At 48.2% G+C, this 11,807-nt stretch overlaps 3 protein-coding genes across 3 annotated transcripts in view; 1 reads left to right on the top strand and 2 right to left on the bottom strand.

The window, feature by feature from the left end:
• Window positions 1-724, bottom strand: part of LOC105570093 — a gene marked incomplete at its 5' end in the record, with an annotated part of 1,732 nt that extends 1,008 nt beyond the window's left edge. The window contains one exon of the mRNA XM_012027058.1: window positions 152-724. Coding sequence (XP_011882448.1) covers window positions 152-724 — 573 coding nt within the window. The remainder of the gene's footprint in view (window positions 1-151) is intronic.
• Window positions 725-1,051: 327 nt separating this feature from the next.
• LOC105569824 (isoleucine--tRNA ligase, mitochondrial) lies at window positions 1,052-5,571 on the top strand. The gene is made up of 15 exons (XM_012026564.1): window positions 1,052-1,383; window positions 1,623-1,745; window positions 1,817-1,964; window positions 2,219-2,423; window positions 2,507-2,817; window positions 2,890-3,056; window positions 3,140-3,376; window positions 3,459-3,631; window positions 3,700-3,838; window positions 3,922-4,079; window positions 4,153-4,296; window positions 4,367-4,580; window positions 4,655-4,907; window positions 4,969-5,150; window positions 5,251-5,571. The coding sequence occupies exons 1-15, from the start codon at window positions 1,168-1,170 to the stop codon at window positions 5,482-5,484; spliced, it is 2,904 nt and encodes a 967-aa protein (XP_011881954.1). The 5' UTR covers window positions 1,052-1,167; the 3' UTR covers window positions 5,485-5,571.
• LOC105569823 (gamma-tubulin complex component 6) lies at window positions 5,564-11,740 on the bottom strand. Its single transcript, XM_012026563.1, has 15 exons — window positions 11,394-11,740; window positions 11,079-11,287; window positions 10,767-11,005; window positions 10,587-10,686; window positions 10,153-10,509; window positions 9,981-10,091; window positions 9,740-9,910; window positions 9,345-9,637; window positions 9,048-9,267; window positions 8,739-8,970; window positions 8,460-8,652; window positions 6,730-8,371; window positions 6,445-6,654; window positions 6,050-6,222; window positions 5,564-5,977 (listed from the first exon to the last, which is right to left on the bottom strand). Exons 1-15 carry the CDS (start codon window positions 11,584-11,586, stop codon window positions 5,677-5,679), a joined length of 4,644 nt encoding a protein of 1,547 aa, XP_011881953.1. The 5' UTR covers window positions 11,587-11,740; the 3' UTR covers window positions 5,564-5,676.
• Between the last annotated feature and the right edge of the window lie 67 nt (window positions 11,741-11,807).

The following is an 11,807-nucleotide window of genomic DNA, read 5'->3' on the forward strand; positions in this document are numbered from 1 at the left end:
TTTTTATATCACTTGTCATTTCGCCGTTCCTGAGCGCGCGAAATTTCAGCCCTATCATTTGTGGAAAATAATCGCTTCTAATTTAAAAACTATTATAGCCTCGACACTTTTGTATTAGGATTTTCGACTGGAAATGTTCTAAGGAATCTGTCATTAAGAGGACCTCCGGTGGTTTTAGGACACCCTGTATATTATTAGACATTTCGACTATATCGTCGATACACTTCTGGATAGACTTGATGTTTAAATATGACTGGCAGATTTTCCCCGTTTGTACGTTTTGATCGATTATTGTTTTGTGGCAAACATTTGGGGAAACCAACAGGATCTTCATGTTCGGTAATGCTTCATATACAGCTGTCTGTACGTCCGATCGGAATACATATACCGAACCGTACACGCATACGAGGGAATCAATTGTAGTCCAGTCATTGTATATCATATAACTGCATTTCTGAACGTATTGAAAAATAACCGAAATATCTTGACAGTCAAATTCGGCGATGACGATTCCTTTCTGTAGAAACGACAAACGATAAAAACACGCCGCGAGACATGCCACGAATGATGCGGAGCTACCCAGACCTTCTCCGATCGCCAATTCCGATGATATTGTCACCCGAAAAGACGATGTCATCTTAATATTTTTTTGACAACTTATATAAACTAACAGGAAGAAAAACGTTTCTAAGCTTAACCGGTGCGCGAGATTATTGGGTTCGTATAATGTGAATATTTAAATCTGGGTGTTTACGCCCAAATTTGAGAGTAAATTCAGACAATCGAGTGTTAACGCTCAAAACTTGAGTGTTTTTTTTTCCGTAAGGGAATACCCCACGGTGCCAGAATGGCTGTCTTATACTCTTAAAACAGCCTTAAGACAATGCTTCCTGTTTTAGGCCTTTGTCTTGAGGCGACGCACAATAACTGTCTTATATCTTAAGAGTACAAGACAGCCACCGGAGAAAGAATTCGAAAACTTCGTGGAACAAATATCGATGGCTCGCGATATCGATAGCTCGCCGTATTCAAAGCAGACCGTGCGCGTCGCACATGCGTGCGAGGTCCGAGGGGGGGATTATGGCATTTAAAAATGGCGTAACAGGCTCGGCGTATGGAGCTGAGGTTAGAAGATAAGAGAGCAGTGCGTGTCTTTTTTGTAATTCAATGATGCCCGTATCTAGCGCGAGGATGAGGCGGCTGTTGAAGACGACCGGGTCCGCGCTGCGGACTCGCGCGGAATTCTGCCGCGCCATGTGGCTGAGGGGCGCGAAGAGCGTCGCGAGACAAAGCTACACGAAAACCGTGCTGCTGCCGCAGACCAATTTCCCGGCGCGACTCGGCGGCGCGAAACGACTGGAGATGGACAGTTACTTGCTAGAGGTGGATCCTATCTTCCTTTTTCTTTCGCTCCAAATTGGAACGTCCGTCTACCGACAAGACCGACGTTCCGCGGTGGCGGGCTGTTTGCCTGCCGAACGGAATTGCGCGTCCAGCACATTGCTCGCTTTTACATGCAATTCAAATATCACCGCGGGCCGCGTAAATTCGGCTCGTTATGACTTAACTGCGCGAGAGAATTGGAATTTTCACGCCACAATCTTTCCGTGTTTTTACGGTAGAAATGCGGCTTCTTGGAACTGTACAACTGGCAGCGGAAGAATCTCGAGGGGCCGGACTTTGTTTTGCACGACGGGCCGCCGTACGCGAACGGAGAGCCGCACATGGGCCATGCTATTAACAAGGTTTTTATTAATGAGAAATTTGGGACGGTACACACTTTGTCGGTATTTAGAAATCGCTTTCGTCCGCTTAGGTCCTCAAGGATATCACGTTGAGATGCAAGATCGTAACGGGCAGAAGGGTGCATTACGTTCCAGGCTGGGATTGCCATGGCTTGCCAATCGAACAGAAAGTGCTCAGAGACGCAAAAGATGACGGCCCCTTAGAGATTCGTCGCAGAGGTATGTCGAAACATAAATGTCGCTTAACGCAGTATCTCCCGTTCTCCTGAGGCCTCGTCTACAATGTGCTCTCTGCACCTGGAAACATTCTATTTTACACAAACAAATCGACATTGTACGATTGCACAGTGTATAATATACAATTTGTCCACTTGCGCAGACTTTTTAAACGTATTTACTGGTAAGGAACTAGAATGTTTCTAGGCGCAAAAAGAGCACGTTGCAGACTGGGCTTTAAACTCGCTGTATTGCAGCCAGGAAATACGCGAGCGACGCTATAGCAAAGCAGCGACAAGTTTTCACGTCGTGGGGCGTCATGGCCGACTGGAGCGAGTCGGGGTGTTACTTCACGAATCACCCATCGTACGTGAAGAACCAGATGCAACAATTTATAAACCTGCACGACAAAGGACTCGTGTTCCGGGCCTTCAAACCTGTGCACTGGTCACCGTCCTCCAGGTACAAACCAGGCGTGCCCGTAGATCAATCCTTAATGAGATTCCCTCGGTCTTATACGTTGCTTTTCCCTTCGACAATCGTAGAACAGCATTGGCGGAGTCGGAATTGGAGTACAACGAGTCGCACAAGAGCAGAAGCGTTATCGTTCGCATGCGACTCGACGCACATGCGTTGGCCTCGAGATTAAAGAACCTTGAGAACAAGCCGCTCTATGCCCTCATTTGGACCACTACGCCGTGGTCGTTGATCGCTAATCAAGCTATAAGTTTCTCCAGTAACACCGTGTACTGCATTGTGGAAGACAATTCGAAAAATCTGTATATTCTTGCGCAAGAGTGCTTGGCAAATATTGAGCAGAAGCTCGGTCCGTTAAAATTGATTGCAACTATCACGGGTAATACTCGGCGTTACATCTAAACATTACGCTCAACAATTTATAGTAACTAATGAATAAATAAAATATCAGGGCAGGAATTGGGCGAAGCCAAGTATCTTCATCCTATCAGCAAACAACGTTTGCCGTTTCTACCTGGACGTCACGTCACAACCAGTGTCGGTACTGGATTAGTTCACACAGCTCCCGCACACGGTCCCGACGACTTTCTCGTTGCGATTGAGAATAATATACCAGTGGTGAGGCCATCTTTCACAACGTAATTTATAGTACAATCAGTATCGTATTGATTATAACGGGACGATCCGTGTGACTGTTGCAGTTATCTTTGATAGACGACGACGGATGTTTCACGAAAGAAGCGGGCGACGAGTTCTCTGGCCTAGATGTCCTAAACGATGGCGCTACCAAGATCTTGGAACGCATCGGTGAGGACGTGTTGCATGCAGACACGATCACGCACAGCTATCCGTACGATTGGCGAACCAAGAAGCCCGTCATCATTCGCGCGAGTCACCAATGGTTCATAGACATTGGGTCCATAAAGGAGAGGGCGATTGTAAGTCGGCCGGGTCTTTCTGAAACAGGCATGTTGCTACGCATTCATCGTTACTCGTGTGCTTATGTCTTTTTTACGCAAGGACAGCATCGCGAATATAAGGATATACCCGGAGCAAGATCGGACGTCGTATCTGAACGCGCTGATCGCGCAAGTTAAGCAGCGGCCGTACTGGTGTATCTCCCGACAACGGTCCTGGGGAACGCCGATACCAGTGTTGCACAATAAACGAACCGGTGATACGTATACGAGCAGGTGACTTTGCTGATTGGCAATACAATTGGCTTGGCGACGCAGAATTTACGCGTACTTTCGTGCCGTAGAAAATGGGTCGAGAGACTGTGCAGACTGATGGAGCGACACGGCACCGACTATTGGTGGGAGCTGTCGACCGAGAAGTTAATTGGTCGCGAGCTTCGGCAGGAGTTGAACGACGATATAGATGATTTGGAGAGGGGAACCGTATGTACAAAACTAACAATCTCTTTCGACGGACTCTCGAATGTCAGTAATGCATGACTGCAAGGTGGCTACATTTCTTGAAGGATATCATGGATATCTGGTTGGACAGCGGTCTTTCGTGGTCGATCGTTTTGCCGGAACACAAGGCAGATTTGTATTTAGAAGGAATGGATCAGTTTCGCGGTTGGTTTCAGTCATCATTACTAACATCCATTGCTCTTCAAGAACGTTCTCCTTACAGGTACCTCACGCAATGTAAAATTACGCACCGGCTCTCATGCTAATTTACATATTCATGTTGTTCTTTTCAAAAGCGCGCTATTCGTGCACGGATTTGCTGTCGACGATAAAGCCTCGAAAATGTCGAAATCAGTTGGAAACGTCATAAATCCCGAGACAATTACCAAAGGTGGAGCTAACTTGAGTAAAGACCCGGTGTACGGCGTCGATACTCTAAGGTCAGTTGGAGGTACTCGCTGACTCGATCGCGAAATAACATGCCCAAAGTTAACAAAAGGAAATTGATAGGTGGTGGGTGGCCAGCCACGGGTGTCAACACAGCCAGGTTCCGGTCACGACCGCGTTGTTGTGCGAGAGTCACGAAACTGTACAGAAATTACGCTTAGTCTTACGGTTCCTGTTGGGCATTTTACACTCGTACAACGAGGGAACCGCAATCGAACCGGAATACCTCTATCTTGACAAGTACATGCTACATACTCTGCATGAATATAACAAAGAGGTGAGGCTGTCAGTAACTGGCTACATTTGAGAAACATCCGCGTTACTCATGCCATCGTTCCTTCGATCTTGCAGATTCACAGCCTGTATGACAATTATTTGTATCATCACGCGTGTAAATTGGTGACGAATTTCGTGACCAACACCGTGTCGTCGGTATACTGTCACTTGACTAAAGACAGACTCTACTGCGACGAAGCAGCATCTCCGGCGCGTCTGGCCGCGGTAGAGGTGACGCGCGCGACCCTGACCGTACTCGCGAGATCTATCGCGCCGATCGTCCCGCACTTGGCGGAAGAGGTGTGGCTGTACCATCCTGAGAATCTGGGTAGGCGACTCGGCGAGAAAGCGTTTTCCACATTGTATTACCGTTCGCATATTGTTCACAGCGTCAGTGCCATTGTATCATACCGAATACAAAGTGCCGGCGACGTGGCATCAACCGGAAATCGTCGGACTCGTAGAGACGGCTCTAAGCTTGAGAAGCAAGGTCAACACACTGGCTGATCGTAACACCTGGAAATTCTCGGGCACCATAAGCGCTTCGAGGGATAACTATGAATCGCTTTCGGTGGGGAACTTTCTATAAATCATAACTCGTATTAGTCCCTAATGCACTAATATAACGATCAAACGTGATTACTGTAAATCGTGTCTGCTTATTCCTGCAGATACTTCAAAAGGATGGGGAGTCCTCTACGTCAGAATTATGCGAAATTTTGCAACTCTCGTCAATTACACTGGTGGAATCGCCCACGGTAACCGAGACGCAGGTCGAGTTACACAATACTGACAAAATGCTCTGCCAAAGGTGCAGGAGACATCCCGAATTAGACAAAAACGGTCTCTGCAGACGTTGCATTAAGGTACTTGACGTGGCGAATGTGTCATCGGTATCCGTGTAAGCGTTAGTGATCGGCTATTTCTTAACTATCGTTCATTTTGCTAAATAAACCAATGTAAAAGAACTTCTCGCCTTGTCGAAAATTAAATTACTTTTAATGAATCCGAGTACCTACGGAAAACATCACTGACATTCTTTTACATTCAATAACATCGATCATGAAAGAAGAACACGGCGGAATTTAATCACAGTGCTATTGTTGCTTTATCGTCAAGTCGTACATGTGATTTATATTCAAAGCGTTGAGAAAATGCGTTAGGTGCGGCTGGTACCCGCTGGTGGCCAGTTTGTGCGCGATGTGTGCCATGTAAGTCCGCCAGTCGCAGAACGACTTGTACATTTGCTCCAAGCTCTTGAAATTCGGATGGCCGTACTGACCCGCGCTGCCGACGGCCCAAGCTTGCGACCTCAAGCGATTGTGAAACTTCAGTATGATTTTAAAGACGTTAATCAAGCAGGCGCGCATCTTTTCTCCGCGCGTGTTGAGCATACACCTGAAATCGGAATGTCGTGAGTCACGGTGCGTTCGGTCTCGAGGGGAAAATCGATCGGGTGCCGGGGACTACCTCGATAGTATCCTTTTGATATAGCTCATGTGCGAGAGATAGATCTGATCTATTGTCCGGGAATTCTGCAGGTCTCTTTCGAACTCGTTCCAACTCGCATGGAGCACGCTACACGTCAAGTAGTTGCGAAGAGCGTTCATGAATTGTGTCATGGAGTGCCTGTACAACTGCAGCTGCAAACGAACGAAGTCAGTAAGAACAATCTCTTAGCGTTTCCTCAATATCTGCGTTAAGCCCGTATCAGGCTACGGACTGCGATTGAGATTAGATTGAAATTTGACCGATTAGAGTAAAAGTCGCTAAACTCGAGATTAGTAAACTTTACTCTGATTGGCCAAATTTCAATCTAATCTCAATCTCTATCCGTAGTCTGATACGGGCTTTAGACGATCTACCTTGTGATACTGCTCCGAATTAACTGCGCTACGCTCCACTTTCATTATATTAAAGTCTTCCTGCAGTACCCACGACATTCTGCCGATCATTATTAAAAACTTGAACACTTTACTGTATTGCAGCATCATCGTGTCATCCAAAATAATATTCAACGGCCATGATATCTTGTAGTTTAGGCAAAGGCATTCTAAGACATTCGGATCGGAAATCTGCAAGAAACACTGTTATTAATATCTGAACGAGCATTATCATAACACATTTGTCAAGCGGGCGATTGCACTTACGTATAACTGACACGGTTTGTCGACCGCGGAAAGGCTCAAAAGTTCCGAATGGGCGTAATTATTGCTGAACGAGTTCATCAGCGCTTTCTCCAAGAGATTCGTGAGAGTGGCGGAATTGAAGAGCTCAATCGGCGCGGATATCGCGTAAAGCCGCGAATAAAGCGAGTCCGTCAGACTCTTGGCGAATTCGCCGTTCAACAGAAAGAAGTAACTGCGCAAGCTGTGCAAATGCGAAAGCATGTTGTGCTCGTTCACCAGATATTTAATGATCGCGTTGTTAACCAGCCGGGTTTGTATCTGCAGTGGGATAATGATGGACTTTTCCAAGTACACCTGCAGGGACGTGTGGTCGATCATCTCGACGTCGGCTATGGTCAGAGACGAGGGTGCGGCCGACGATTTCACGTCGTAGCTAACGCCGAACAGATTCGGCAGCTTGAAATTACTGCTCATCGGAGACTCGAAGCACGTTTCTTCCGTGATCGACTTTGCCACGTCGTCGGATAAGGACGAGACTTCCTGACCGGCGTTTAAAGCGAATATATCGTCGCTATTCGGTATCTGCGACAAAGGAGTGTGCATCGACGCCGTCGTGAAATTGTCTGTCGTGCACGACATCGGCGTGTCTATGTTATTCTGTTGCTGCGTATTATTCAATATCTGCTCGTGTACTTCGTCGCTCGCGTCGTTAGTCTTACTTGGGCACTCTCCGTCATTCGTAGGCACATTCGCCGTTTCCTCCGGTAGTTTGATATTGGTTGTTGAAAGAACATTATTGTTTTCCTTCGTACTATCCGAACTTGATTCGCTGACATCGGTTACTTGCTTATTGCCGTTTGTATTTGCGCGATCAATAATTCCTTGATTATCCGTGAGTATCGTACTGAGCTCGTTGTTATTCGGAGTCATACCGTACTCTTGCATCAAGACTTTAAGTCTGTTGGTTTGTGCAGTGGTCATATTATTTATCTTGATAGCTAAGGACTTAGGCCTCTTAATAGCACCAATAATTCTCTCGGTCACCTCGTCGGTTTCCAAGATGTCGTTTAAACGGCTCTTCTTATCATCGTCATTCATTATAGTATGAATGCTTTTCATTGCCTCGTCACGCAGGAAATCCTGCAGGTTGCTCCTCTCGTTATTCCTCTTGTACATTTTGTAATCTAACGGTAGAGATTCTTGCGGCAGATGTACGTTCGGCGGGTCCGCTGTCGCGACGGAATCCTCGCTTGTAATTTCCTTGTCCGATTCAGTATCTTTATCGAGCTCCCGATCTTCGACGGGCGAAGCATCCGAGCCCGCGCACTCGGCGGCCAAATGATCTTCTTTAGAATTGCTCTGATCGGAAATATTCGCGTCCACAACCACATCCAGCAGTCCGTTTTCCGCGAAGTTGCTATTTTCGTCTTGACTGGACACCTCAGACGTGACATTTTTATTTTGTTCGTTAATATCGACGATATTTTCATCGGGACCTCGTGTGGTGGCATTTTCCGATATCTCTCTATCGAGCCTCTTTACGGATTTCAGAAGTTCCACTCGTCTTTCGAAATGACTCATTCTCATCTTTCGCCAGATGGATCGTGCACGCTTGCTCTCTATATCGGCAGTTAATTTCTCATAATAGTTTACGAGATTTTCCCTGAAACGCACAAAACAGCGGCATGAATATTTGAAACCAGCGAGACGATTGTTCTCCAGCGACTCTCACTTAAACTATTAAACCTCACCGCTCGGCCTGTTGCTGCTCCCGTATTTCCTCCTGCTCTCGATTAATCTTTTCGAGCAACAATTTATCAGCTAGCATTTCGTTCTCCTTTTCCCTTTCTTTAATCAAGGCGCTCGCCTCCGCCTGTTGCTTCAATTCTTGCAGCAACTCCCGTTTACTCTGCGCGGCCTTCATGATGAGTTCTTTACGTTGCTCTAAACGAAAACGGTTATAGCGGCTGTTAAATACGTACATCTTTAATTTAGAACGCTGTGAAAATTGGAGACATAAAGAGTACTACCATCCAGCCTCGACAACGTTTCCTGTTGCGCACGTATGACGAGCTCAGCCGTTTCCCTATCGGCTTTCTTTTCATCCTGAATCGCGGATAGAAGTGATACGATTGGTCCCAGCGCCGCCTCGCCTTTACGCTCGTACTCCTGACACCTCGACAATTGCTCGCGCAGCATAGATACACTCAGGCAGACCTTCACTTCCGGTTGAGCATTGAGAGACACGTTGCACACGGGATTCTAAAGTGCAAACATCGGGAGATCTTTTTATCGACTCGTCATGAAATCGGTGGAAACTATGCTTCGTGAAAGATAACCTTTGGACTGCAAATTTTTAAGAGCCGCAACGTTTTCCCGCATTGCAGTATCGACTCCGACAGTTCGGATAAGAAGCCGGGCACCGACTTTGTATCGATCGCGAAACTCTCCGTCCAAAATTTACGCCCCTTCTTTCGCAGATAATGAGACCGTCCTTGTATCATAAATTCTCCGTAAACGTCGTCGCACGTTCCCTCGAACAACCAGTTTTGCAAAAATCTGCGAGAATAATTAGTACACATTCGCCCGACTTAACGTTCTCCTTGTGAAGAATAGAAAAAGTGATGGCTCCTCACCGAAAGTAGACCTCACAGCAAGACTTCAATGTGGAGTAGAGCACCAACGCGACCTTCGGATTCGTGACCTTGGTCACTTCCTTGTAAATGTGCGTCAAGATCCCACTGCCACCGCCCAGGGTGCACTGATTCGCGCGGCAGCCGCACAGCCTCGCGACTTCCACGATTAACTGCGCCAACGGACGGACCCGTTTGAACAGGCTGAGCAGTCCGTGATATTCGCGCCGGTCGAGAATCCTCTGCAACGCCGAGCGATAGTAAAGGAGCAGCTCTTTAACGTTGGCGCACATTGCCTGCAATTGTCATCGTATTAAAAAAAAAAGAAGTAAAACTTGTTTGCTGCGATTCAAAAGGACGAGCGGACGCGCGTCGTGGCGCGAAAGAATTGTACGCACCTTGAATATGAGACCATTCTGCTGCAATTTGCCCGTTTGCGGATCCGGCACGACGAGCTGCGTCAGGGACCTGAAACTGTTGCCCCAACGAACCGCCTCTTGGCAAGTGATCCTCAGTGCCTCGAAGCCGATGCCGTGCACAGTGATGTTCTCATCCAATTCAAATCCCATCTGAAATAGGACCGTAATGTACAAGCGTATAAAGCGATCGTGCCAGCGCCGGTTCGTTAGATCCACGTACCAGGGCGTCGTATCTAAAGGATTCTGAATCTATACCGAACAAGAGCAATTTGACGTCCGACAAAAATCTCTCGGGCGAGACCTCCCGCATCAGGGATATGGAATGCATTGCCTGCGACACGAAGAGAACAATTTTTGCATGATATATTTGCCGGGAGTACCGTCGTCTTTACCTTCTTTGGCAGCAGTGATAAAATACTTGTTTGTCTTATCCTCGCTAGGTGCAGCGCGGTCTCCGGCAGATCGGTGACGAACAGCGACTGCCCGGAGAGCTCCGGCGCCCCGAGAGACTCCCACGTTCGTAACTCGGACATACGATCGCCAGAGAACAATACCTCCCTCCACATTAAATCGAGGATACTCGCGGTACCTTTTGATTCGCTCGCGAAGCTACGGTCGGGGCTGCCCGACGGCACGGCGCAGAAACGACTCTCGCTTTGATTATCTACAGGCTTCATCCATTCGCAGGGTACAGTCGTGTTCGACATAAATCTTTGCGTAGACAAATATATCTTGTTTGTTTGTTCAACCTGACGAAAGAGACGCAGTTCACATGTCACGTAAAGATAAAAAACGAGTGTTAAAAGGCACGAGATACAGATCTTACCATAATATGCGCTAAGAAGGGAACGACCATGCTACATTGGTTCGCCGTATCCTCAGTACAGCTCGATATGCAGGGGATCATTTCAATAGCATTATTGTACCTAAAACAGCGCATCGGGAAGTCCTTCAGAGTTCGCGCGCGAATAGGAAATGAGAATCGCTCGTACCGTCGTGATCATACCTAACTGTTTGGACTCCTAGGATGGCCTTTGATACGCACTGATTCTCGAGAGATGCTCTGCTAACGAAGCTGGTCGCCGTGTCTTGCCTGGTGCAGGTTCTGCGTACGCCCAGCATCGCCTCAAACTTGTCCGACAAGACAAAGGACTCCACGGGATATGTTTGAAACGTCGGCACGCCGTTCGTGGACGCAGCGTCCTCGGGCAAGAAGGGATTGGCTCTGCCATAGTGAAACACGTCCTGGGCAAAATTCGATTCGCGTTAGGCGTTTTTAGGAGCCTGAGAACCGGACGAGTCAAAGTGAAATAGATACCAATGCGGCCTCCGTGTCGGTCTGAAAGCTCTTGAGCTCTACCAGCAGCCGCAGGGTGGAGACCACGGCGTCCGTGTTACCCCCCTGGTCGTACAACTGGCTTATCAAACCTTCCAACTCCCTCGCCTCTGACGCGCGTCTCAGGGACAGCCTGAGCACGAAGGCGTGCTTGAGTATCTCCACCAGGGGATCGATCTCCGCCGCGCGACCTGCAATCGTGGCATTGACAAAGCGCTGTCATTCAAGGGAATACATGCATCGTTTCTGCTTCTTGAGCCCCGTGACCCACGGCGGGACGCACGGGGCGCGTCGTACCTTGACCGTGCGCCGTGCCACTCTTGTTCAACAATATCTCGTAGGCCCTCGAGCGAAAGCCCCTGACGGTCCTGACGTCGCTCGCGGGCGGCACGTAGCAGCACGCATTCTCGGCGCGGTCCCTCCGCAACGCGTGCCCGACCAGCTGCGTGACGAGCTCGTACACGTTCGCGTCGCCCCGTTCTGGATCCATGATCCACGCACTCCGCCAGGCGATTGTCGATCGAGCGTTGCGACGAGCCGCGGGGGACGGCGATTATTCTTCATAGTGCCATAGTCAGCCATAACAAAACGCGCGACTCGCGCGCGTGGAGGAACCGCGAAGACATCTGGCGGCGAGCGCGAAACGGCCGAGCGTAAATAAGAGAAGAAGGAAAGGGGGGGGGGGGGGGAGGAAAGCGTGAAGATGTAATC

Source organism: Vollenhovia emeryi, unplaced genomic scaffold (assembly GCF_000949405.1).
Source record: "Vollenhovia emeryi isolate VEMERY1.0 unplaced genomic scaffold, V.emery_V1.0 DF939122.1, whole genome shotgun sequence".
NCBI lineage: Eukaryota > Metazoa > Arthropoda > Insecta > Hymenoptera > Formicidae > Vollenhovia > Vollenhovia emeryi.